At 49.7% G+C, this 27897-nt stretch overlaps 1 protein-coding gene across 1 annotated transcript in view; it reads left to right on the top strand.

The window, feature by feature from the left end:
* Positions 1-2658: 2658 nt before the first annotated feature.
* The window catches only part of LOC117978141 (ATP-binding cassette sub-family C member 6), a 41833-nt gene continuing 16594 nt past the window's right edge, over positions 2659-27897 (top strand). Inside the window, exons 1-8 of the mRNA XM_055100261.2 lie at positions 2659-2828; positions 4902-4963; positions 8289-8420; positions 13516-13719; positions 14950-15127; positions 18949-19110; positions 24429-24521; positions 26982-27185. Of these exons, the coding sequence (XP_054956236.2) occupies positions 8395-8420; positions 13516-13719; positions 14950-15127; positions 18949-19110; positions 24429-24521; positions 26982-27185 (867 nt within the window). The 5' untranslated portion in view covers positions 2659-2828; positions 4902-4963; positions 8289-8394. The remainder of the gene's footprint in view (positions 2829-4901; positions 4964-8288; positions 8421-13515; positions 13720-14949; positions 15128-18948; positions 19111-24428; positions 24522-26981; positions 27186-27897) is intronic.

Below are 27897 nucleotides of genomic sequence, written 5' to 3'. Positions count from 1 at the left end.
AAAACTAGGGCTCTGGTTTAAAGCCATAAAACCTCAGTTCACACTAGCTTAATGAAAAGGGTAAGTCAAGGGGGTTCATTAGCTCATGCATTTATTAGCTCACACCCACGGGATCTCCGAGGCATGACTGATCCAGGCCTGGGACCAGGTACCATCACCAGATCTCCACTTCTGCCTCTTGGCTCTGCCATGTTAGCTTGATTCTCCAATGGAGTGGCAAGAAGAGCCACCAATACCTTCACACTTACATTCTAGCATGTAGCAAAGCCAGCAGAATCTCTCGATGGTTCCAGCTCTCAAGTACCCAGCATGGGGTGCTATGTGCATTCCTAACCCTGCCATGGTAGCCAAAAGACCAGAACATATTCGTTGGCCAGGCCTCGTTCACCCACCCAGCCTCGGAGTAGAGTCAGTTCTGCACAAATCACACGCCTGAACACAAGCAAAAAATTTAGGAAGAAAGAAAATCAGTACATGGAAGAGATCTCTGCACTCCCATGATTATTACAGCACTGTTCACAATAAACAAGATTTGGAAGCAACCTAAGTGTCCATCAAGAGATGAATTGATAAAGAAAATGTGGTATATATACACAATGAAGTACTATGCAGCCATAAAAAAGAATGAGGTACTGTCATTTTCAACAACATGGATGTTAAGTGAAATAAGCTAGGCACAGAAAGACAAACTTTACATATTCTCACTTATTTGTGAAAGCTAAAAATTAAAACAATGTAACTCATGAACATATAGAGTAGATGGAAGGTTACTAGAGGCTAGGAAGGACAGTGGGTGGGGGAAATGGGGATGGTTAATGGGTACAAAAAAAACAGAAAGAATAATATCTATTTGATAGCACAACAGGGTGACTATAGTCAATAATAATTTAATTGTACATTTTAAAATAACTAAAAGGGGCTGGACACAGTGGCTCACACCTGTAATTCCAGCACTTTGGGAGGCCAAGGCAGGAGGATCATCTGAGGTCAGGAGTTCAAGACCAGCGTGGGCAACATGGTGAAACCCTGTCTCTACTAAAAATACAAAAAAAGTAGCCAGGCGTGCTGGCACACATCTGTAATCTCAGATACTCAGGAGGCTAAGGCAGGAGAATCACTTGAGTCCAGGAGACGGAGGTTGCAGTGAGCCAAAATCAAGCCACTGCACTCCAGCCTGGGCAACAGAGTGAGACTCCAACTCAATAATAAACTAAAAAATAAAATAACTACAAGAGTAGAATGGATCATTTGTAACAGAAAGGATAAATGATTGCGGGGATGGAGACCTCATTTACCTTGATGTGATTATTATGCATTGCATGCCTGTATCAAAATATCTCACGTCATCCAGAAATATATATATCAGGCCGGGCGCGGTGGCTCATGCCTGTAATCCCAGCACTTTGGGAGGCCAAGGCAGGCGGATCATCTGAGGTCAGGAGTTCAAGACCAGCCTGGCCTACGTGGTAAAACTCCATCTCTACTAAAAATACAAAAATTAGCCAGGGGTCGTGGCACATGCCTGTAATCCCAGCTACTCAGGAGACTGAGGCAGGAGAATCGCTTGAACCCAGGAGGCAGAGGGTGCAGTGAGCTAAGATCATGCCACTGCACATCAGCCTGGGTGACAAAGCAAGACTCCGTCTCAAAAAAAAAAAAGTATACATACACACACACACACACACACACACACACACACATATACCTAAAATTAAAAAATAAAAAATGTTTTAAATTAAAAAAAGAAAGAAAATTAGGGTGTTTCTGACCAGATGACAGGGCAGAAGGTGCAAAAATCATTATGGTGTGGCAGCAGGAGCATCACAATTTGGACTAGATCATCTGCGTGTCCTTGAACAAGGTGCTGTCACTTCTCTGAGCCTTGGTTTCCCCATGAGTCAAAGGAAGCAAGTAAACTCCAGCTGATGAGACTGTGTATGGCAAGAATGCCACATGTGCCCAGGGCAGGGTCAGTGCTCAATAAAACCAGCTCTCATCTCTGCAAACCAGAGAACCCTGGCCAAGGGGGAGCAGGGTTGAAGATTGGGGTAGAGGGTGGAATGGAGAAAGGATTTCTTTTGTGGCACAAAGAAGAAGGTAAATTGTTTCTTCATCTCATTGTCCCAGCAGCTGTGGCCAATCATCACGTGGCTAAGGACAAAACCCAGACACAGCCCTGGCCCACCATTTGTATAGAGTATAGACAGAATATTATAAATTGGGTATTTGAAAATTAGGACCTGCTGGGCGTGGTGGCTCATGCCTGTAATCCCAACACTTTGGGAGGCCAAGGCAGGCAGATCACTTTAGGTCAGCAGTTTGAGGTCAGCCTGGCCAACATGGCAAAACCCCATCTCTACTAAAAATATTTTTAAAAAATTAGCCAGGCATGGTGGTGGGCACCTGTAATCCCAACTACTAAGGAGGCAGAAGCAGGAGAATCACTTGAACCCAGGAGGCAGAGGTTGCAGGGAGCCGAGATCATGCCACTGCACTTCAGCCTGGGCGACCAAGTGAGACTTTGTCTTTAAAAAAAAAAAAGAAGAAGAAAATTAGAACCGCTAGGAAAGCCAGGGCTCTGGCTTTCAAATACTCTTGCCCTGGTCCCCAGAGTGGGCACTGACCCAAGATCAGAAACCTTTTCTCTCCTCTGAGCACCCTCCTCTGTCTCCATTCCTTATCTTCTGCTTTCCCTCCCACAGGGCTTCCAGAGTGACCCTGTCCGCCACCTGTCCACCTACCTATGCCTGTCTCTGGTGGTGGCACAGTTTGTGCTGTCCTGCCTGGCGGATCAACCCCCCTTCTTCCCTGAAGACCCCCAGCAGTCTGTAAGTCACCAAGTTCCAACCTCATTCCTGTTCCACTTTGAGGTCTCAGTCTCCCCCAGGTGACCAAAAGTCTTTAATTTTTTTATTCATTTAGCCATTCAGCAAAAAGTGTATCGCATTTCTACTCGATGCCACAGTTGGCAGACTTTTTCTATATGGGCCAAGAGAAAATATTTTGGACTCTGTGAGCCATACAGTGATCTCAGTGGCAATTACTCAACTCTGCCATTGAACGCAAAAGCAGAATATGTCAACAAATTGCATGGCTGTGTTGCAATAACACTATTTGCAGAAACAGGCAGTGGACCAGATTTGGTCATAGTTTGCCAACCCCCCGCTATGCCCTAGCAAGGGCATAAGGATCTATGGTGAACAAGCAGATAGAGTTTCTGTTCTCACGTAGCTACTGGTCAAGCAGGGGAACCAGACACTGGTCACAAAATTAAACAAATATGTTGAAAATTGGATGGTCACAGTGGCTCATGCCTGTAATCCCAACACTTTGGGAGGCCAAGGCAGGTGGATCGCTTGAGGTCGAGAGTTCAAAGCCAGCCTGGCCAACATGGTAAAGCCTCATCTCTTCTAAAATTACAAAAATTAGCCAGGCATGGTGGTGCACGCCTGTAATCCCAGCTACTCGGGAGGCTGAGGCAGGAGAATTGCTTGAATCTGGGATGTGGAGGTTGCAGGGAGCCGAGACTGTGCATTTGCACTCCAGCCTGGGCAACAAGAGCGGAACTCCACCAAAAAAAAAAAAAAAAAAAAAGAAGGAAAAAGAAAATTACCCTTGGGGTAAGTGCTCCATAGAAGATGCTCATGAGAGATTGAGAGATTTATAATAGGTAACAGTGAAGCAGTCTGTGAAATCAAGAAACAATTCTTTTGTGGAAGAGACTGATCTGACATCATATAAACAGATGTTCAAATGGGGCCAGATGCAGTGGATCATGCCTGTAATCTCAACACTTTGGGAGACCGAGGAAGGAGGATTGTTTGTGCCCAGGTGTTCTAGATCAGACTAGGCAATGTAGTGAGACCCCATCTCTACAAAAAGGTTTTTAAAAATAGCCTAGTGTGGTGGTGCATGCCTGTAGTCCCACTACAGAGTAGCTCTGTGGAGACTAAAGCAGGAGGATTGCTTGAATCCAAGAGATAAAGGCTGCAGTGAGCTATGATTGCACCATTGCACTCCAGCCTGGGTGACAGAGCAAGACCCTGTATTCAATAAAAAAAAAAAAATTGCTCGAAGGCTTGAGAATAGTTAAAACTATCATAGGAATCTTTTTTGTACCTACCAGAGTAGCAACAAAATTTAAAAATTAATAAGCTGTGATGGCAAAAACGTGGTGAAATGGGCACCTTCACGCCTTATTGGTAAAGAGTACAGACTGTTGTAATCTTCCTGGAGCACCTGACAAAAATCGCACGACAGGTCTGTCTTCACAACATTTGCCGAGGGACATTGTCAAGGATCTAATTTCTTCGTTATGCAGTGTCCTTCCTTTTGAGAAGCAAAGCAAGGTTTTGGTTTCAGTATAATCATAGTTGTTCTTCTGAGCCACTGTTATTTCTTACCTTGTGGACATTGTCAGGCCTGTGGCCCAACCTCTTTTTACGCTGCCTGCTGGGAAGCACCAAGCTCACTGGTGTATACCCCTGGCAAGGAGACAGGGCACCTCGATGTTTACTTTCAGTACTAAATACACCGTCAGGGCTGGGTGTAGTGGCTCACGCCTGTAATCCCAGCACTTTGGGAGACCAAGATAGGCAGATCACTTGAGGTTAGGAGTTTGAGACCAGCCTGGCCAACATGGTGAAACCCTGTCTCTACTAAAAACACAAAAAATTAGCTGTGTGTAGTGGCGCACACCTGTCATCCCAGCTCTTTGGAAGGCTGAGGCAGGAGAATCGCTTGAACCCAGGAGGCAGAGGTAGTAGTGAGCCAAGATCACACCACTGTACTCTGGCCTGGGCAACAGAGCGAAACCCTGTCTGGAAAAAAAAAAATACACAGTTCGTCCTGTCTTCCTACCCTTGCCACATACTTCCCTTCTCCATTTTTGTCTGTTGCAGAACCCCTGTCCAGAGACTGGGGCAGCCTTCCCCTCCAAAGCCACGTTCTGGTGGGTTTCTGGGTAAGTAAAGTCGAACGGAAGGGTTGGGGTGGTGCCTCACCCGCCTGCATTTGCTGCTCTGATTCCCAGCCATGGCCCTTCCCCTGTGCTTCCAAAGGCCAGCAAGTCTTTCTCCATCCCAGCCTCAGTGCTTTCTTCTTCGTGTTCAGTGTCTACCATCTGCATCCTGTTCCCATTCACTCACTGGAGTGAGATCTTGATTTGAATCCCGGCTCTGCCTGTTAGCAGGCCATGTCGCAAACCTCCAGAGTCTCAGTTTTCCCTCTGTAAAATGGGAATGACTCAACCTGCATGAGACGGAAAGTGCTTAGTGCTTGCACACAGCAGGTGCTTAATAGTAATAGAATTGTCTCCAATACTTGATTTCAGTCACTCCACCAACATTTAATAGGCACCTACTATGTGCTAAGCCCCAGGGGTGAGGAGATAAAGGAGCAAGTGTCTACTTTCTAGAGGGTTCCAGGCAGACTGAGAAAACAGCTGCTTCTCCAGGGCCAGCTCACAAGACACTTGAGCATGTGCTCTCTCCTAACCACATGGCATTCAGACCTCAGTAGCACCTGACATATGGATTTGAATCCTGGCCCTACCACTTCCTAGCTGTGTTGCTTTGGACAGTTACTTAACCTCTCTGTGCCTCAGTCTCCACTCCTTCAAAATGGGATTGATAGTAGCACTTAGCTCACAGGGTTGTGAAGCTTAAATAAGATCAGATCTGTAAAGCACTTAGAACAGGGCCTGGCAAATAATGAGTTTAAGTGGTAATTATTTTTTTTTCTTTTGAGATGGAGTTCCACTCTTGTTGCCCAGGCTGGAGTACAATGGCACTATCTTGGCTCACTGCAACCTCCGCCTCCTGGGTTAAAGCGATTCTCCTGCCTCAGCCTCCCGAGTAGCTGAGATTACAGGCATGCACCACTATGCTCGGCTAATTTTGTATTTTTAGTAGAGACAGTGTTTCTCCATGTTGGTCAGGCTGATCTCAAACTCCCGACCTCAGGTGATCTGCCCGCCTCGGCTTCCCAAAGTGCTGGGATTACAGGTGTGACCCACTGTGCCTGGGCTATTCATTTTCTCTCTTTTTTTTTTGAGACAGAGTTTCACTCTTGTTGCCCAGGCTGCAGTGCAATGGCACAATCTCAGCTCACTGCAACCTCCACCTCCCAGGTTCAAGCAATTCTCCTGCCTCAGCCTCCCGAGTAGCTGGGATTACAGGCGCCTGCCATCATGCCCAGCTAATTTTTGTAGTTTTTTGTAGAGACCGGGTTTCACCATGTTGGCCAGGCTGGTCTCAAACTCCTGACCTAAAGTGATCTACCCCCCTCGACCTTCCAAAGTGCTGGGATTACAGGCATAAGCCACCGCACCCGGCCTAAATGGCTATTAAATAAATGAAAAATATCAGGCTTTGAATGTGTGGAACTGGTAGAAAGAGCTTAGAGGTTTTCTAAACAGCTCTACTGGGGGGTCCAGCCCCTGCTTCCCAAACTTAAGCATTTATGGACCACTCTTGATGCTTTTTTGTCCTATTGGGGCAAAAACTAAATTGAGTCACTTTTTTTACTCGAATAAACTGTTTTTAAAAAGAAACTCTCTATCACTGCTAAAATAGGAAAAATCTATAGCATCACTTGCCATATAGGAGAACTCCAAAAATAATTTCAGGGAAAATCAAGCCACGTTAATAATTTCTATGTCAGAACGGTTGCTTCCCCAAGTTGGCTCTGCATTAGAAAAGGGAACTTGGTGGCCTGGCGCAGTGGCTCACGCCTATAATCCCAACACCTTGGGAGGCTGAGGCAGGTGGATCACGTGAGGTCAGGAGTTCGAGACCAGCCTGACCAACATGGTGAAACCCCATCTCTACTAAAAATATAAAAATTAGCCAGGTGTGGTGGTGGGAGCCTGCAATCCCAGACACTCAGGAGGCTGAGGCAGGAGAATCACTTGAACCCAGGAGGTGGAGGTTGCGGTGAGCCGAGATCACACCAGTGCACTCCAGCCTGAGCAACAGAGTGAGATTCCATCGCAAAAAAATTAAAAGAATAAAAATAAAAAAGAAAAGGGAACTTGGTAAGGCTTAGAGAAGAGTCAGAGACCAGAACCAGGCAAGACCTTCTGGCTGGTGTCATCAGAAAGATTAAAGAGACCTGAGGCCAGGCGCAGTGGCTCACACCCATAATCCCAACACTTTGGAAGGCCAACCCTGACAGATCACTTGAGGCTGGGAGTTCGAGACCAGCCTGGCCAACATGGCGAAATCCCATCTCTACTATAAACAAAAAAATTAGCCAGGGGTGGTGGCTTACGCCTGTAGTCCTAGCACTTTGGGAGGCTGAGGTGGGAGGATTGCTTGAGGCCAGTAGGTCGAGACCAGCCTGGCCAGCATGGTGATACACCATCTAAAAACACAAAAATTAGCCAGGTGTGATGGTGGCTTGTAATTTCAACTACTCAGAAGGCTGAGGCGTGAGAATCGCTTGAGCCAGGGAGGCGGAGGTTGCAGTGAGCCCAGATCACGTCAGTGCACTCCAGCCTAGGCAACAGAGTGAGACTCCGTCTCAAAAAAAATAATAATAATTTTAAAAAAAAAGCTGAGGGAGGAGTTCAAGCTTCTTCTACAATGATAGTTTTGGTCAACGGACTTCTGATTTCCAGGGAAATGTCTGTTTCCCTTGCCAAGGGCTATCCCTTGGTTTAGCCACTGAATCTCTCTGCACTTCTATTTCCTTCCCCATCTGTAAAATAGATCTATAATAATATACTCATACATTTATACAATTATAAACTATCAATTTACAGGCTGGGTGTGGTGGCTCATGCCTGTAATCCCAGCACTTTGGGAGGCTGAGGCAGGTGGATCGCCTGAGGTCAGGAGTTCGAGACCAGCCTGGCCAACATGGTGAAACTCCATCTCTACAAAAAATACAAAAATTAGCCGGGTATGGTGGTGGGTGCCTGTAATCCCAGCTACTCAGGAGGCTGAGGTGGGAGAATCGCTTGAACCTGGGAGGTGGAGGTTGCAGTGAGCCGAGATTGCACCACTGCACTCCAGCCTGGGAGACAGAACAAGACTCCATCTCAAACAAACAATAATAACCTACCTTATGGGTTCATGTAAGAATTAATGAGACAATCTTTGTGAAACGAGAAATGCCCTGCAGACATTAGGTGGGGTTAGTGAATTGCTTTCTTTTTATCCAGGGGCCAGTAGAGGTACAGAGAGGTTAAGTGACTTACCCAGGGTCACACAGCTACTCACCTGGCCAGGATCCTGCAGGGGTGAATGGCAGGAAAAGCTTTCCCTGGTGCCCCTCTTTTGCAGCCTGGTCTGGAGGGGATACAGGAGGCCACTGAGACCAAAAGACCTCTGGTCGCTTGGGAGAGAAAATTCCTCAGAAGAACTTGTTTCCCGGCTTGAAAAGGAGTGGATGAGGAACCGCAGTGCAGCCCGGAGGTAAGTGGGTGGAGGTCAAGAACTCACCTGATGCTCCTTCAGAAAAGCTCGTCATTGGCCGGGTGTGGTGGCTCACGCCTGTAATCCCGGCATTGTGGGAGGCCGAGGCAGGCAGATCACAAGGTCAGGAGTTCAAGACCAATCTGGCCAACATAGTGAAACCCCATCTCTGCTAAAAATACAAAAATTAGCTGGGCATGGTGGTAGGCACCTATAATCCCAGCTACTCAGGAGGCTTGAGGCAGGAGAATCATTTGAACCCAGGAGGCAGAGGTTGCAGTGAGTGGAGATGTAACCATTGCACTCCAGCCTGAGTGACAGGGCCAGACTCCGTATCAAAAAAAAAACAAACAAGACAAAAACAAAAACAAAAAAACCTCATCATTTGACCCCCAGTCCAGCCCCCAACGCTACTCTTGCTGCACTGCCGCCTCCCCACCTTGCCTTCCAGCTGATCCCACTAAGTAGTATCAGGCTTAAGATATGGTTCCTCCCAGAACGCATCACAGGTTCCTACAAACTGGGAACAGATTCCTACAAATGGGGAAATGGCAGAATGACAGGCAGCAAACAGAAGAGGTATTTTAAGGCCGGGGTGGAGGGTTGGGAGGTGACTCAACACACAAGCAGCTGCTCACTTACTATATAACCTGAGCAATTCCTTTCCCGGGCCTCAGTTTTCTCATCTATTCAGTGGGGGATGTCATTAGCCCCAGCTCATAGCTTATGGGGATGAAAAAAAAAGATGATTTATGGAAAAGAATTTGCAAATGTCTTGCAAATGGGAAGTGCTCAAGCACTGTTAGTCATCCAGAGGGTGTTAAGATCTTTGGAGTTATCCACTCTGTCCACTCCTGCCCTCAGTGGCATCTCTGGGAACTTCTCTGCAGCCCTTAGAGCCTGGGATACCTCATTTGAGAAACTCTGGTCTAGATAAATGAGCTTGCATAGGATTAGATAAAATTGGGTTAAATGCTGCCCTGCCTTCAAATAGTGATGACCTTGGGCACGTTGCTTAACCTCACTGGACCTTGGTGTTTCAGGAGACAGAACAAAAAAGGAAGTTAGCTCTGTGGGAAGTTCCCTGCATACTCTGGGATTTTGTGGTAGTTGTTGCAGATGGCTGAATCCCACACATTAAGAGAGACAGAGGAGAGAGAGACTGATACTATAGGCTCACACAGCTAAGAGGATCTAGCCTCAGGTGTTGCTGGATCAGGGGACTCAAATGATGTCAGGATTCTCTCCTTTCATCTCCCATCCCAACTATTATCTATGTGTTGGTCTCTCCATAAGGCCTATCCCTTCCCATGCAAGTTCAGCAAACTCCAGCAGAATAAGAGAGCATCTCTCTCCTAACATCCATATAGTAAATCCCAAGGAAGGCCTCTAATTGGCCTGGCTCAAGTCATGTGCCTGTCAGGGGCCAATCCCATGCCCAGGGGGCTGGTGCCATGACTGGTGGTCCCTTCAGAGCCACAGAAGTGGGTAGGGGCTGTTCCCACAAAGGAAGAGCATGTGTTTTTCCAAACAGAATAAGTAGTGTGAGAGAACCAAAACATCAGTTCTCTCTCACCCCAGGCGTGGCTTGCTGGACCCCCTTCACTGGGTTGTGGTATGATCTCAGCTCACTGCAACCTCCACCTCCTGGGTTCAAGCAATTCTCCTGCCTCAGCCTTCTGAGTAGCTGGGACCACAGGCGTGTGCCACCACATCTAGCTGACTTTTAAATTTTTTTATTAGAGACAGGGTCTCACCATGTTGGCCAGGGTGATCTTGAACTCCTGACCTCAGGGGATCTGCCTGCCTTGGCCTCTCAAGGTGCTGGGATTACAGATGTGAGCTACTGCACCTGACTCACCCTCTACTTTTAAATGATTTTACGGAAGTGGCAGAATCCTGTCCACAGGGGCTCTGGAAGGAGCCTCTGCCAACTCCTGGCATCCCCAGCCAACATGAAAATTACAGGTCACCCAACACTAGAACTAAAGGGTAGAAACATTCTCCAGAACAGTTTGAGAATCCTCCCATAAACAGTTGACAGAAAGAAAGGGGAAAGATGGGGTTATACAAAGACCAGGCTCCGTCAGCTTCTGAAACAACCGACTGCACCCACAGAGAACTTTGGTTTTCTTTCTGAAGTATTTTGCAACCACTGGGGGAAGGGAGAGGGCGTCCTCCTGAGAGGCCACACAACAGCCACCTGCTGGTCAAGTCGGCTTCACTAATTTTTGTATTTTTTATTAGAGGCGGGGTTTCTCCATGTTGCTCAGGCTATCAGACTGGCCCTGAACTCCTGACCTCAGGTGATCCGCCCGCCTTGGCCTCCCAAAGTGCTGGGATTACAGGTGTGAGCCACCGTGCCCGGCCTCCACCACTCCCTTTTGTATCCCCCAACTCACACCTTGCCCATGCCACTCATGCATACCCCCTGCCTTGCCCCACCATCATTTGTGAAATCTGCACTAAATGGCCTTCAGTCCAGAGACCAGACGTCAGACAGCAATCTGGACATCTTCCTTGATGGGAGGTGAGACCTGCAGGAGAGGAAAACACTTGCTATGGAGCCTGCAGGCGGAACACACTGACTCTCTGGGGCAAACAGCTCAAATAGAACTGAGCAAAACCTCAGCCAGAAAGAAAACTTGCCAGTCAACTCTTCCCCGACCCCATTTTGCAGATGGAAACACTAAGGCTCAGAGGAGAGGAGACAGAGCAGGCATTGGAACCACAGTCTCCTGGCTCCAAAGCCAAGTTCTGTCCACCCAGCCAAGCTCCTTCCTTCCTTCTATAAATTTTTATAACAGTATGTGCGGGGGGCACTCTTATTAGGCCCTTTGCACACATCACTCAATCTGTTTTTCCCATTCATTTGACAAGTGTTTATTGAGCTCCCACTGTGTGCAGGAGCTGGACTCTATACTAGGGACATCTCGGTGGAAAACACAGGCAAAGTCTACCCACCTGGGGTTCTAACGAGACAAAGAGAGGGTTGGAGCCATGGGCATGGCTGCGAAGGCAATGAATTAAATGGCAGGATCAAACAGGAAAGGGTGGGCAGGGATGCTCTCTGTATGGAAGGGGCATCTTCTTGGCTTTGAGATCCAAATGCCAAAATATTTGTGAGCAGCAGGCCACACCCACTCAGTAACAGAGCTGAACCACAACCCTCCATAGATGCCAAACCAAACACCAGATCAGACCAATAATGTGGGACAGAGACCTTGGCCTTGAAGGGTCTGGCCACCTGAGCTCACCAGAGGTTTTTTCTTATGCTTCTTTTTTTATTATTATTTTATTATGGTGAGGTTGGGGGTCCTTAGTGCACAAGAAACCCTCTACGAACCATAAATCAAGATCTAGGCTCAAATCCCTGCTCTGCCCTTGCTGTGTGACCTCGGGTGGCTGTCGCCATCTCTCAGAGCCTCAGCTTCCCCTTCTGTAAAATGGAGAACCTAATAATGCTCACCTGGCAAGGGGATCCAGGGGAGTCAGTGAGCTCCTTCGTGTAAAGAGCTGATCCCAGCACGTGGCCCCGGGTCACAGATCTGTAATGGGGATTGAAATTACTGATAAGTGGCCAGGCATTGTGGCTCACACCTGTAATCCCAGCACTTTGGGAGACCGAGGCAGGTGGATCACCTGAGGTCAGGAGTTTAAGACCAGCCTGGCTAACGCTGTGAAACCCTGTCTCTACCAAAAATACAAAAATTAGCCAGGCATGGTGGTGTGTGCCTATAATCCCAGCTACTTGGGAGGCTGAGGCAGGAGAATTGCTTGAACCCAGGAGGCGGAGGTTGCGGTGAGCCGAGATTGCTACACTGCACTCCAGCCTGGGCGACAAGAGCAAAACTCCGTCTCAAAAAAAAAAAAAAAAAAGAAAAAGAAATTACTGATAACCTTATAGGTTGTCAGAGCCACAGGGGACTCAGCGGGGGACCACACCCATCCTCTCACACAGAGAGAGAGGAGCAGTGTCCCCGCCCAGGACCACACAGCAACCGGACTGTCAGCAGCTGCATCGCCCCAGCCTCTCCTTTTTGTCCCAGGGCTTCTGACCTGCCTCACAGGGGCCCTCGGGCCTCCCCCATCTCCTCCTCTCCCTCCCTCACCTTAGCTTTTCTCTGTGGTCCCTGGTTATAGCCAAAGGCTGGGGATCTTATTAGTTTGAGGCAGCCTGAGCTTCTGTCTGCACTTTCACCCAGAGCTAGAGCACCAGGCCCCATGCCCATCAGCCGTGATTCTCCACCAGTTCAAAACCACCTAAGGGCTGGCTGATTGTGTGTGTTGGGGACGGGGTGCTGTTCTTCCTCCAGGTTGACAACACGATAGGTTGAAAAGTACATGAGAGTCCAGGTGTGGTGGCTCACATCTGTAATCCCAGCACTTTGGGAGGCCGAGGTGAGCAGATCACCTCAGGTCAGGAGTTCAAAACCAACCTGGCCAACATGGCATAACCCCTTCTCTACTGAAAATACAAAAATTAGCTGGGTATGGTGCCACTTGCCTGTAATCCCAGCTACTCGAGAGGCTGAGGTGGGAGAATCACTTGAACTGGGAGGTGGAGGTTGCAGTGAGCCGAGATCACACCACTGCACTCCAGCCTGGGCGACAGAGCAAGACTTCGTCTCAAAAAAAAAAAAAAAAAAAAAAGATAAAAGAAAAGTGCATGGGCTCTGGAGACAGAGAGCTGGAATCAAATTCCAGTTCTTTTACTTCTCAGCTGTGTGCCCTTGGGCAAGTTCGCTTCTCTGAGCCCCAGTTTTCTCATCTGTGAAATGGGAACAACACCTGGCTTCTCAGGCGGTCTTAGGATGACTGGGGAGTGCCTGGCACATAGTAGGTGCTCAACAGGTGTGCTTTCCCATGGCCATCTAAGAGGCCTCAGAGTGCCCTCCTGCCCTGCCCCCCAACTCCCATGATTGTCTCTTAAGTGGGTACTCAGGGTGATAAGGAGGAACAGGTGAGGGAGCCAGGCTAGATCCACACCCACCCATCTCCACTGTTGGGAAAACAACCCTTTAATGCCTGGCCCTGCCGCTGGCGGCTGAGAGTATAAAATGGGACCCAGAGCTAATTTCTCCCTTCCCCTCAGGCACAACAAGGCAATAGCATTTAAAAGGAAAGGCGGCAGTGGCATGGAGGCTCCAGAGACCGAGCCCTTCCTACGGCAAGAAGGGAGCCAGTGGCGCCCACTGCTGAAGGCCATCTGGCAGGTGTTCCATTCTACCTTCCTCCTGGGGACCCTCAGCCTCATCATCAGTGATGTCTTCAGGTTCACTGTCCCCAAGCTGCTCAGGTGAGTCCCAGACCTCAAGTGCCCTGCTAAGGTGGGTGGTCTCTTAGTGGCATCCTTCCAGGGCCAGGGGGCTTCAGCTCTCCTGCCTCTGCCTATACATCTGGTGCTCGGGACACTGGATGGTGGGTGAGAAGGATACTGAGGAAGGGAAATGGATTAATGAGAAAGTGACTGACCCCCAGAAGGGCAAATAAGCAAGCTCTTATTTGACTGCATCAATTAGTTTTTGCTGTAAAATGCCCCAAAAGTGAGTGGCTTAAAATGACAAACATTCTTTTATTTAGTTCATGGTAATGTGGGTCAGTAATGTGGGCTGGGCTCAGCTGGGTGGTTCTTTTCTTGGCTGGGTTTTCTCATGTGCCTGCAGTTGTGTATCTGAGACTGGGATGGCTGTCTCTGCTCCATGTGGGTCCCCATCCTCCAAAAGGCTAGCTCAGACTTGTTCATGTGGGTGCTTGGGAGGGTTCTAAGAAATAGACCAAAAACCACATTTTCTCTTGAGGCCTAGGCTCAGAGCCAGCATGGCTTTACCTCCACTGTACTCTGTTGGCCAAAGCCGGTTTTGTAGCCAGCCCAGATTCAAGTGGTGTCTGCTCAGCTGACATAACAAAGCTTCACAGACTGAGACTGAGTGGCTTGAACAACAGAAATGTATTTTATCATGATTCTCGAAGCTGGAAGTTCGAGATTAGTATCTGCAAGGTGGTTCCATCTGAGGCCTCTGTCCTTGGTTTGCAGTTGGCCACCTCCTCCCTGTGTCCCCATATGGTCTTTCCTCTGTTTGCGCCCCCTGGTGTCTCCTTGTGTGTCTACATTTCCTCTTCTTAAAAGGACCCCAGTCAGATTGGATTAGGGCCCAGCCTAATGACCTCATTTTTAACTTCATTGCCTCTTTAAAGACCCTATTTCCAAATACAGTCACATTCAGAGGTACTGGGGGGTCGGGGCTTCAACATATAAAGTTTGTGAGGACACAATTTAGCCTATAACAAGTGGGAACAAAAACTCCACCTCTTGATCTTGAGGAGCTGCAGTCAGATTGAAAAGGAGTATGGACAGTGGGGGAAATAATGGAGACCATTATTGCAAAAAAAAACACACTGACTGATCCTCCACACCTGGACTAGTTTGGGCCGACTGATCCTCCACATCTGGACTGGTTTGGGCAAAGGCAACATCCTTAGGCACCTCCTCTCACCAGCTGTACCTTCTCCCTCCTTCCCCTGCAAGCCTTTTCCTGGAGTTTATTGGTGATCCCAAGCCTCCAGCCTGGAAGGGCTACCTCCTCGCCGTGCTGATGTTCCTCTCGGCCTGCCTGCAAACGCTGTTTGAGCAGCAGAACATGTACAGGCTCAAGGTGCTGCAGATGAGGCTGCGGTCGGCCATCACTGGCCTGGTGTACAGAAAGGTGAGCCCTGGGGGACAAGGGCAGGTCTTCCCAGCCAGGAAAAGCAGTATCACTGAGCAGGCAGTAATGTTATCAGCAGCTGAGAACGCATTCAGTCCTTGCTTATTAGAGTCACTCACCATACATTCTCACTTCCTTAGTTATTTCTCTGTATTATATGTATTTATTTTTTTGAGACGGAGTCTTGCTCTGTCACCCAGGCTGGAGTGCAGTGGTGCAATCTTGGCTCACTGCAACCTCCGCCTCCCGGGTTCAAGTGATTCTCCTGCCTCAGCCTCCTGAGTAACTGGGACTATAGATACGTGTCACCACACCCAGCTAATTTTTATATTTTTGGTAGAGACAAGGTTTTGCCATGTTGGTCAGGCTGGTCTCGAACTCCTAGCCTCAAGTGATCTGCCTCAGCTCCTTAGTTATTCCTGTAAGGTCTTGTGTGATCTGTCCCTAGGGTGTCTCTGACCTCATCCCATCACCTCCTCCCATGCTCACTCTCCTCCAGCCACACAGGTCTCCTTTCAGTTCCGCAAACACTCCAGGCACCCACCCACCCTGGGGCCTTTGCAGTTATTCTCACTGCCTAGACACCGTTTCCACTCCCTCTAATCTAATTTTAATTTTTGAGCCTAATTTTAACTTCCACTCATTCCCCCTTGAGGATAAAGGATTAACCTTCTGATAAGGTGGCCTGTCAGCTGTGTTCCCAGACAATACTGCTTGAGGTAAAAATGACCCCTAGGCTGGGCACAGTGGTGCACGCCTGTAATTCCAGCAATTTGGGAGGCTGAGACAGGAGGATCACTGGAGGTCAGGAGTTCAAGACCAGCCTGGCCAACATGGCGAAACCCCATCTCTACTAAAAATACAAAAATTAGCCAGGCATGGTGGCGCGTGCCTGTAATTCCAGCTACTCGGGAAGCTGAGACAGGAGAATCGCTTGAACCCGGGAGGTGGAGGTTGCAGTGAACTGAGATCATGCCACTGCAGCGCAGCCTGGGTAACAGAGCGAGACCTCGTCTCAGAAGAAAAACAAAACAAAACAAAAAAACCCAAATTGCATCTGGGCTGGAAGTTCTGTCCATTGACTGTGAATACCTGGTTGGAGGCCATAGCTTTAGACTTCTCTCTGTGCAGTGGCTCTTGTCCCTTCCCAGGACTCTGGAAGCTAAGTCCCTGGACTGCTGCCCCAAGAGCTATTGGCTCCTGTGGGGTATGGAGCATCTGAGCCAGGGCAGGTCCCGTCCCATGTAAGTGTCATTCCCTGACACCTGAGCTGTCACCTAGGGGAGGAGGGGACAGAGGGGACAGCTCCTAGGTGGCCAAGAGGGCAGCTCTTGATGCTGTCCTGCCAGAGTGCTGCGTCCCAGGCTCCTGTTCCCCTGAGCCTGCCAGAGCTGGGTGTGCCCTATCCTGTCTTAAGAGTCCACATTTCCTTGAGCCTAAGAGGAAGGCCGCCTGGTGAGCAGGCATTGATCTTCCTATTCCCCACCCACCCGCCAGGAGGCCTTCTTTGATCTCCTGATGAGATCAGATCCCTCCTCTCTAACCTCTGGGCTTTTTTTTTTTTTTTTTTTTTCTGACAGAGTTTCGCTCTTGTTGCCCAGGCTGGAGTGCAGTGGCACAGTCTCGGCTCACTACAACCTCCGCCCCCTGGGTTCAAGTGATTCTCCTGTCTCAGCTTCCTGAGTAGCTGGGATTACAGGTGTGCGCCACCATGCCCGGCTAATTTTGTATTTTTAGTAGACAGGGTTTCACCATGTTGGCCAAGCTGGTATCGAACTCCTGACCTCAGGTGATCCACCCACCTCAGCCTCCCAAAGTGCTGGGATTACAGACATGAGCCAACACGCTCAGCCTGGGCTACTTTTTTATGTTACTCATCATAACTGCCATTAAAGCATGAGTTATAGAAATATTTTTGTTTTGTCTTATTTTTTTGAGACAGAGTCTCACTCTGTCACCCAGGCTGTAGTGCAGTGGTGCAATCTTGGCTCACTGCAACCTCTGCCTCCTGGGTTCAAGCAATTGTCCTGCCTCACCCTCCCAAGTAGCTGGGATTACAGGCGCCCACCAGCATGCCCAGTTAATTTTTGTATTTTTACTAGAGATGGGGTTTTGCCATATTGGCCAGGCTGATCTCGAACTCCCGGCCTCAAGCAATCCACCCGCCTCAGCCTCCCAAAGTGCTGGGATTACAGGTGTGAGCCACTGTGCCTGGCCAGTTATATAAATCTTTATTATAGAGCCTTGTTCCCCACCTCAAACTCCAGTCCCGGGGGAGCAAGCCTCATCTCTGTTGTTCACAGCTGTATTTTCAGTTCCCAGCTCAGTGTGAGTCACACAGTGGGCACTCTTCAAAGACTTCCTAAGTGGAGAATTTCTATGTCCAGTCATTCCTGGATCACTTCTTCACTCCCTCACGCAGTCACAAAGGGAGGGCTGCATGTGGAATTTAGCATTCAACAGGCTGGAAGAGGTCCACTGTGACCCCAGGGTTAAGGCAGATGTGAGGCTGCCAGAGAACCAGGTTGGTGTCACAGAAGCACGTGAAAGGTCTCACCCTTGTCATGCCTTCGTTACCCTGGATTCCATTCCTTGTGTAGGTGCTTACAAGGCCTGTGACTTTGGGCAAGTTGCTCAACTTCTCTCTGCCTCGGTTTCTTTAGCCATAGGATGGGGTTAGTAAATGTTCATTTCATTGATTCTAGTCTCACATTTTTTTTTCACTCTAATACTTCCCAAATCGAGATGTCTCTTACATGTCTTAATTTAACTGGAAGTGGTATTTTCCTTGGTGAGAGAATAATAGAGAGCAATTTATCCATAGAATTTTTTTTAAAGACAGGGTCTTGCTCTGTTGCCCGGGCTAGAGTGCAGTGGCACCAACATGGCTCACTGCAGCCTCAACCTCCTGTACTCAATTAATCCTCCCTCCTCAGCCTCCCCAGTAGCTAGCTAGGACCACAGGCACACCACAACCATGCCTGGCTAATTTTTTCTTTTTTTTTCCCCCGAAATGGATTTTGCTCTTGTTGCCCAGACTGGAATGCAATGGCTTGATCTGGGCTCACTGCAACCTCTGCCTCCTGGGTTTAAGCGATTCTCTTGCCTCAGCCTCCCAAGTAGCTGGGATTACAGGTGCCTGCCACCATGCCCGGCTAATTTTTGTATTTTTGGTAGAGACAGGGTTTCACCATGTTGGCCAGGCTGGTCTCCACCTCCTGACCTCAGGTGATCTGTCCACCTCGGCCTCCCAAAGTGCTGGGATTACAGGCATGAGGCACCGCACCCGGCCCCCTGGCTAATTTTTAAAAGTATTTTGTAGAGCTTGGGTATTACTATGTCGCCCGGGCTGGTTTCAAACTCCTGGGATCAAGCAATCCTCCCACCTCAGCCTCCCAGAGTGGTGGGATTACAGGCAGAGGCCACTGCACCTGGCCTGGCATTAGAGGGAATGAATATGGTAGTGCCTGCTTGGTACCATTCATGGCTGTGAGCACCCCGGGGAAGGATAAGGCTGTTCATTTAGCACAGTGCCTGCGACATGGTGAGCACTGGGCAGATGACCACCGTTATCTGTGTTAATCTGGTGTTTTCGTGCATGTTATTCATTATTATGCCTCCCGTGCTTTAGGGATCTTGGAGGATTTTCATTTTTGTCATCTCTGTGGATCCTCAAAGAGCCCTGAGAGGTTGGCCTAAGAGACTTTACTCACCCACCTCGCAGACGCGTGAAGTGGGGCTCACTGGGTGGAGAAGCCACCTGGGGCATCCCTCTGCCCCGGCCTCCCCACTTTACTTCTCTCCTTCTGCCCACCCGCCAGGTCCTGGCTCTGTCCAGTGGCTCCAGAAAGGCCAGTGCGGTGGGTGATGTGGTCAACCTGGTGTCCGTGGATGTGCAGCGGCTGACCGAGAGCGTCCTCTACCTCAACGGGCTGTGGCTGCCTCTCGTCTGGATCGTGGTCTGCTTCGTCTATCTCTGGCAGGTATGCGACAGGAGGAAGACGGGATTTGAATGGAGTCCCCCACCCCTCCTTCTCCCCCTCCTCCTCCCCTCTCCCACCCTTCCCCCTCCTGACTTAGCATTCAAGAGGCTGGAAGAGGACCACTGTGACCCCAGGGTTAGGGCAAGTCTGAGGCTGTGGGAGAACCGGGTTGGTGTCAGAGAGGCACATGAAAGGTTTTACCCTTGTTCTGCCCTCATCACCCTGGATTCCATTCCCGGTGTAGAAGCTTATAAGGCTTCCTCCCCTCTCCCCCTGCCCCAGCCTCCTCCTCCGGCCCCCCTCCTCTTGCACCCCTCCCTGCACCCTCCCTCCTCCTGCATCTCTCCCACCTTCTGCCCACGCACCCCCTCCTCTTCCTGCACCCCTTCCTTTTCCTCCTTCCCCCTCCTCCTCCTCTTCCTCTCTCCTGTTCCACCTTCTTCTTCCTTTCTGCTCCCTGTCATCTTCCCTCCCACTTCTTCCCTTCTCCCCTCTTCTCCTCTACCGTCCTCCCTCTCTTCCCTCTCCTCTTCCCTCTCCTCTTCCCTCTCCTCTTCCCTCTCCTCTTCCCTCTCCTCTTCCCTCTCTTCCCTCTCCTCTTCCCTCTCCTCTTCCCTCTCTTCCCTCTCCTCTTCCCTCTCCTCTTCCCTCTCCTCTTCCCTCTCCTCTTCCCTCTCTTCCCTCTCCTCTTCCCTCTCCTCTTCCCTCTCCTCTTCCCTCTCCTCTTCCTCTCCTCTTCCCTCTCTTCCCTCTCCTCTTCCCTCTCCTTCTCTTCCCTTTCTTCTTCCTCTCCTCCTTTTTCTCCTCCCCTTCCACCCCCATCTCCTCCTTCTCCTCCTCCTCCAATCCTGTCTCAATTTGCCTACTATTGTCTGACATGATGGGAAAAGTCCTCAATAAGGATGACCTTCACTTGACCTTGGGCAGGAAGTTCACCCTCTCTGGGCCTCAGTTTCCTCTGTAGAAAGATGATGATGATGATGACGATGACGTTGATACTTCCCCATGTGCTATTAGGGTACCCAGTAGGCAAGTTAACCATGTTTTGAAGTTACCAGTAACCCTGGGGCACCACCATAGCCACTGTCCACAAAACACAAGAGGAGAACTTTTAGGGGGAAAAAATTGCTACTTAGTGTTCAAAAAACACAAAGTAGCCATCAGGAAACAACCAAACAAAACAAACAAAACATTTACTTTCCAACTTCATTCCTTTAACGTTGTGGTATAGGATTTTCTTTTTTTAAATTAAAATCAGACTCTGGGCCAGGCACAGTGGCTCATGCCTATAATCTCAGCAATTTGGGGGGCTGAGATGGGTGGATCACTTGAGGCCAGGAGTTCCAGACCAGCCTGGCCAACCCCATCTCTGCTGAAAGATACAAAAATTAGCCGGGCATAGTGGTGGGTGCCTATAACCCCATCCACTCAGGAGGGTGAGGCAGGAGAATCGCTTGAGCCTTGGAGGTGGAAGTTGCAGTGAGCTGAGATATTGCCACTGCACTCCAGCCTGGGTGACAGAGTGAGACTCTGTCTCCAACAAATAAATAAAAATAAAAATAAAATTAGACTCTGTATCGGGAACTGCCTAGGCTCAAATCCTGCTTCTGACCACTTACCAGTTGTGAATCCGTGTGCAAGGAACCTACTCTCTCTGTGCCTCCTGTTCTTGTCTCCAACGTGAGGATCATAATTAACAGTAGCACTCCTGCCCCAGAGGGGCTGAGGCATTAAACCAGCCCATATGTAGAAAGCACTTAAAAGGGTGCCGGGCACACAACTGCACCCTGTAGGTATTTGTAATATTATCATTAGTTACTTTTCCATAAAGGATAAGACAGTAGATGCTTTTTACACTGGAGGCCACACCATCTCTCCTGCAGATATTCATCTCTGCCCTTGGAGTGCAGAAGTGGCTGTAGACCATACTAAGCAAACAGGCATGGCATTCCTCCAATAAAACTCTATTTATGGATGCTGACATTTGAAGTGCATATCATTTTCATATATCATGAAATAGTATCCTTTTGATTTTTTTTTTTTTTTTGAGACAGAGTCTCACTGTGTTGCCCAGGCTTTGGTGCAATGGCACAACTTCGGCTCACTGCAACCTCCACCTCCCAGGTTCAAGCAATTCTCCAGCCTCAGCCTCCTGAGTAGCTGGGATTACAGGCGTGCACCACGACATCTGGCTGATTTTTGTATTTTTAGTAGAGATGGGGTTTCACCATGTTGGCTGGGCTGGTCCTGAACTCCTGACCTCAGGTGATCTGCCCACCTCAGCCTCCCAAAGTGCTGGGATTACGGGCATGAGCCACTGTGCCTGGCCTTGTAAAAACTGTTAATGGCATTTTGATTGTAATTGCTGAATATTCCAAAAAAAACTCGAATGCTCATGCATATGATTGTTTTTGCTAGGGCTAGGGGCCAGGACTTTTTCCAGTGTCTTCACCTTGTATTCCAGGGCCTTGCAAACAATAGGCAGGTGCTTAGCAATTACAACATAAGGCACTCAGACAGAGCTTGATGTGCAGTACATAAATGTCATCATTAGGAAGAAAGAGAGGGAGAGAGGAAGAACATGGGAAAATTCAGGGCAATTGATCAGGTTGACCCCACCGTTGCTAAAAATCAGATGAGACCAGGCGGGGCACGGTGGCTCACGCCTGTAATCCCAGCACTTTGGGAGGTCAAGGCCGGCAGAACACTTGAGGTCAGGAGTTCAAGACCAGCCTGGCCAACATGGCAAAACCCTGTCTCTACTGAAAATATAAAAATTAGCCGGGCATGGTGGCATGTGCTTGTAATCCCAGCTACTAGAGAGGCTGAGGCAGGAGAATCACTTGAACCCGGGAGGTGGAGGTTGCAGTGAGCTGAGATCACATCACTGCACTGCAGCCTGGACGACAGAGTGAGACTCCTTCTAAAAAAAAAAAAAAAAAATTAGATGAGACCAACAAGGTATCCATAGATAATGCACCATGTTACTTCGCTTGTGTACTTTTCCTGCCTCTTGGTAGACAGTTCCTAACATCACCGTGAGGCCTTGGTGAAGGAGGAGTGGACACTGAGGTTGCTACAGTTTAATGATACCATTTTTCCCCCAGACAGAGATGTTCATCTTCTGCTCACATTCCTTGAGTGTTTTTCCAAGCCCTGCTGTGGGCTGGTGTTTACCCTCTGCGCACTTCTCCATTGAGCCACTAGGTAGCGCCATTGCCGCATAAATGAAACAAACTGGCCCAAGGTTAGAAAATAGTGTTCCCAGGCCAGGTGGGGTGGCTCAAACCTGTAATATCAGCACTTTGGGAGGCTGAGGTGGGTGGATCACTTGAGGCCAGGAGTTCGAGACCAGCCTGGGCAACGTGGTGAAACCCCATCTCTACTAAAAATACAAAAATTAGCCGAGTGACACACGCCTGTAATCCAGCTACTCAGGAGGCTGAGACAGGAGAATCGCTTGGGAAGCAGAGGTTGCAGTGAGCCAAGATCATGAGACTCCACTCCAGCCTGGGTCACAGAACAAGAATCCATCTCAAAATAAATACATAAATAAATAAATAAACATAGTGTTCCTAAGGACTGAGACGGGAAACTGAGGCACACAGACTGGAGTTGGGGTGGGGCTTGTCAAGAGAATGGGTCCAAATAACCTGTGCAGAAATCTCAGAAAGTCACAGCAACTTAAAAATCATTTATTCTACCCCCCACTTCCACATTTTCCAGATATAGAAACCAAAGCTGAGAGGGGGAAGATAACTATCCCAAAATCACCACGTTGGTGGGGGAGCAGGGTTGCCAGAGAAACACAGGACATTCAGTGAAGTGTGAGTTTCAGACAAACGGAAGAATTTCTCAGTGTATGTCCCAAATATTTCACGAGACTTAGACTAAAACCTTATTCACTCTTTATCTTCAAATGTAACTGGGCATTCTGTATGATGATTTACTAAATCTGACAACCCTTGCGAGGGATGAAATGAAGATTAGGAAAATAATTAAACGCAATAAGAGAAAATGCCAAATGAGAACAACTCTATTCCCATTTTGCAGACAAGAGAATTGCACCTGAGGGAGGTGACTTGACCCAAGGCCACACCCAAAACTCTCAGGGTCAGGATTTGAACCAGGTCCCCTGATTCCATAGGTCTCAACTTTACTGTTGTGGCTGGGAACACCCCCCAGTCCCACTCGTGTGTGTGCACAATCTGTCTTGAATATAACTCTCTCCCTATCGTGTAAGAGGGCTGTTTCCCTCCCTGACATTGAAGGACCCCACCTTCAGCAGGCATCTCCTGACACAGCAGACCCCATGAGCACAGATCCCTGGGACCTGGTGGCTGCCCTTATCAGATTCCCTGACATCCCCATTTTAGGACCCAAGTCTGACCACCTTCAGGATCTGCAGCTATGTTACAGAAAAGGGGTCCTGATCCAGATCCCAAGAGAGGGTTCTTGGATCTCATGCAAGAAAGAATTCAGGGCGAGTCCATAAAGTGAAAGCAAGTGTTTGTTTGTTTGTTTTTTGAGACGGAGTCTCACTCTGCCACCCAGGCTGGAGTGCAGTGGTGCGATTGTGGCTCACTGTAAGCTCCGCCTCCCGGGTTCAAGCTATTCTCCTGCCTCAGCCTCTCGAGTAGCTGGGATCACAGGTGCCCACCACCACACCTGGCTAGTTTTTATATTTTTAGTAGAGACTGTGTTTCACTATGTTGGCCAGGCTGGTCTCGAACTCCTGACCTCAGGTGATCCGCCCGCCTCCGGCCTCCCAAAGTGCTGGGATTACAGGCATGATCCACCGTGCCCCGCCAAAAGCAAGTTTTTTAGTAAAGTAAAGATCTAAAAGAATGGCTACTCCATAGAGAGAGCAACCCAGAGGGCTGCTGGTTGCCCATTTTTATGGTTATTTCTTGATGATATGCTAAACAAGGGGTGGATTATTCATGCCTTTCCTTCTTAGACCATATAGGGTAACTTCCTGATGTTGCCATGGCATTTGTAAACTGTCATGGCGCTGGTGGAGTGTAGCAGTGAGGATGACGGGAGGTCACTCTCGTAGCCATCTTGGTTTTGGTGGGATTTGGCCGCCTTCTTTACTGCAACCTGTTTTATCAGGAAGGTCTTTGTGACCTGTATCTTGTGCCGACCTCCTATCTCATCCTGTGACTTACGATACCTTAACCGTCTGGGAATGCAGCCCAGTAGGTCTCAGCCTCATTTTACCCAGCCCCTATTCAAGATGGAGTTGCTCTGGTTCACGTGCCTCTGAGAGCTGGGCTCCTCGGGATCTCCTGACATCCTGCCCCTTCTGTCCCCAGCTCCTGGGGCCCTCCGCCCTCACTGCCATCGCTGTCTTCCTGAGCCTCCTCCCTCTGAATTTCTTCATCACCAAGAAAAGGAACCACCATCAGGTTTGGCTTTTGGGAAAGGGACGGACCAGGCAGGAAGTAGGGAGGAAGCCACAGGTCCTGGTGTGGGAGATGGGGAGGGGAGAGCTGAGTGCGAGCCCACGGGTCTGGCTTTGTTCTTGTCATCTGTGAGCTGCCCATCACTCAGACCTGCACCCCCTCCCCCTACCGTCTCAATGGACAGTGGCTCCGTCCCTCCAGTGTTCAGGCCACAGGCCCTGGGTCAGTTCAATGCCTTTTTCTCTCACATCCCATCTGTCAGCAGATTTGCTTGGCATCACCTTCAAAATGCATCCAAAATGTCACCCTTCCCAGCATAGGCTCTCCAAACCCCATGATCTGTAACCCAGGTCACAGCAGCAAGCCCCTGGCTCACTCCCCGCTTCTGCCCTCAGCCTCTCTCCACTCCCAGCCAGAGGAGACCTATGCAAACCAAATACGTTGTATCCCTCCTCTACTCAGACCCACAGCGGCCCCATTTTCCTCAGACTGAGCCAAAGACCCCACAGTGGCCCACCAGGCCCGCCCTGAGCTGGCCTCATTGCTTCCAACCTCACCTTCTACCCGTCTCCCCTCCTTCCCTGCCTTTCCCCGCACATCTCCCATCCTCAAACCTGCCCGATCTCACACATCCCCGCAGGCCTTCGCTTTAGCTGTTCCCTCCGCCTGGATCACCCTCACTCCCGAAGACCCTCCGTCGCCTCCCTGTAGTCAGGGCGGCTTCCCTCACCACCCTCCAGCAAGGAAACAGCACGTCCATCCCTCTCCTCCCAGCAGCAGCCTCTCCTTTGCCTGCCCTGGGTTTGTTTTTGCTTTTTTCCCCCACAGCACTTCCCACATCCTACAGGGCCCTGCAGGAAGCACCCGACAGGGGTTGATTGCCTTGTTCTCCTTAACTGGAAGTTTGCAACAGCACAGGCCACTGACTGTGGCCAACTCGGCATCTAGTTAGTGCTTGGCAGGCAGAAGGTTCTCAGTAAGTGTTTGTGAACTATGGAAGAAAGGAGGGAGGGAAGAAGGGAAGGAGAGAGGAAGGGAAGAAGGAAAGGAGGAGAGGAAGGAGGGAGGGGAAGGAGAGAAAAGGAGGGAGGGAAGGAAAGACAGGAAAAGGGAAGAAGGACAGGGAAGGAGGGAAGGAAAGAATTGAGGGAGGAAGAGAAGGAATGAGGGAGAGAAGAAAGCAAGCGGGGAGGGAGGGAAGGAAAGAAAAGGAAAGAGGGAAGGAAGAAAGCGAAGGAAAGAGGAAGAAAGGAGATAGGGAAGGAAGGAAAGAAAAGGCGGGAAAGAGAGAGGGAGGGATGGGGGATGGAGGGAAGTAGCTGATTTCCTCTCTTGGCCCAGCTGTCCCAGTGTCCGTCTGTCACCTGGGCTGTTTCTCCAGCCTCCTGTGTGGCCTCCTCTAAAACATTCTAGGCCGGGCACAGTGGCTGACACCTGTAATCCCAGCACTTTGGGAGGCCGAGGCGGGCAGATCACCTGAGGTCAGGAGTTCAAAACCAGCCTGGCCAACATGGCATAACCCTGCCTCCACAAAAAATACAAAATTTAGCCAGGCATGGTGGCGGGCGCCTGCAATCCCAGCTACTCGGGAGGCTCAGGCAGGAGAATCGCTTGAACCCAGGAGGCGGAGGTTACAGTGAGCCGAGACCGCACCACTGCACTCCAGCCTGGGCGACAGAGCAAGACTCGGTCTCAAAAAGTAAAACCTTCTCCAGGCAGCTGCCCCTCTGATGATGCCCCCCGCCCCATGGTGAAGCACAGGAGACCCTGAATTCCTCTGCCTGACTTTAAAGTGCCAAGTGACCCTGCCCACATGCTCCTCTGGTCACACTGAGTGTCCTCTGAGTCATGCTATTCCCTATGCCTGGGTTTTAGCTGCCCCCGCCACCCCCCTACCCCCCAGCCCCCACCCCCCACCCCCATCTCAAGCCCCTCCCCTCCCTCTTCTCCAGCTCCATCCCCCCATCCTCTGCCTGCTCAGCACGCACTTCCTGGTCATTTAAGATTTAGCTCAGGCTGTAATCCCAGCATTTTAGGAGGCTGAGGGCAGAGGATCACTTGAGCCCAGGAGCTCGAGGCCAACCTGGGCAACATAGCGAGACCCCAACTCCACAAAAAATGTAAAAGGTAAAAAAAAAAAAAAAAGACGTAGCTCAGGCATCAACTACCTCCAGGTAGCCTTCCTGATGGTGCCATACCCAGGTGGGCTCAGGCTGCCTCTGTTCTCCAGGCATCAGAGGCTTCCTCCGTGGGGCACACTGTCCCAGGGGCACTCCTGCAGAAGTCCAGGTACAGGATGATGGTGGTTGGACCAGGAGTGAGGGTCAGAGATGCTGAGAGGCAGACAGGTTTGGGACGCAGTTTGGTGAGATGAATGGGATTTGCTGAAGGGTGGCTGTCAGGGTGCAGGGAAGAATTCTCAACTGTCCCTGTCTTCATCTCTCTTCTTCCCTCCGATCCCAGGAGGAGCAAATGAGGCAGAAGGACTCACGGGCACGGCTCACCAGCTCTATCCTCAGGAACTCGAAGACCATCAAGTTCCATGGCTGGGAGGGAGCCTTTCTGGAAAGAGTCCTGGGCATCCGAGGCCAGGAGCTGGGCGCCTTGCGGACCTCCGGCCTCCTCTTCTCTGTGTCACTGGTGTCCTTCCAAGCGTCTACATTTCTGGTGACGTCACTCTAGTCTCTATGCTGAGCAGCACTGAGGAAGGAGTGCGGGGGTGGGGGCAGGGTGAGGTAGGTGGAGCCCCCCAGATCCTACCACCCTGTCCATCAAAACCCACTCATTCTGGATCCTGTTCTCTCTGGGTCCCTGCTGTCTTCTACAAGAACTAATTAATCATATTATTCTAGCAAAGGTGGCAGTGGCTGATAAAGTCTGCTGAACTCTCAGAGAGAGTTCCAGGCTTCTACCGATGTGGGGAGGAGGGTACAGATGCAGGGGGGTGGCAGAGGTAGAATCCTGGGTCAGAGTGACTTCCCTGATCCTGGCCAGCAGATGTCCATAGCCACCCTGTCACTGGAGGTGATCCTTGTCCTGCCATTCTGTAATTTATTTCATATTGCTGTCAGAACCACCTTCCTAAACCACAGTTTTAAAAAATTGGATACATAGGCTGGGTGTGGTGGCTCATGCCTGTCGTCCCAATACTTTGGGAGGCCGAGGTGGGTGGATCACCTGAGGTCAGGAGTTCAAGACCAGCCTGGCCAACATGGCGAAACCCTGTCTCTACTAAAAATACAAAAATTAGCTGGTTGCAGTGGCGGGCGCCTGTAATCCCAGCTACTTGGGAGTCTGAGGCAGGAGAATCACTTGAACCCAGGAGGCAGAGGTTGCAGTGAGCCGAGATCATGCCACTGTACTCCAGCCTGGGCGACAG

The sequence above is a fragment of the Pan paniscus genome, chromosome 18 (assembly GCF_029289425.2).
Source record: "Pan paniscus chromosome 18, NHGRI_mPanPan1-v2.0_pri, whole genome shotgun sequence".
Lineage (NCBI taxonomy): Eukaryota > Metazoa > Chordata > Mammalia > Primates > Hominidae > Pan > Pan paniscus.
The sequence above is the reverse complement of the archived record's forward strand: the minus strand, read 5'-3'. Positions and strand labels throughout refer to the sequence as shown.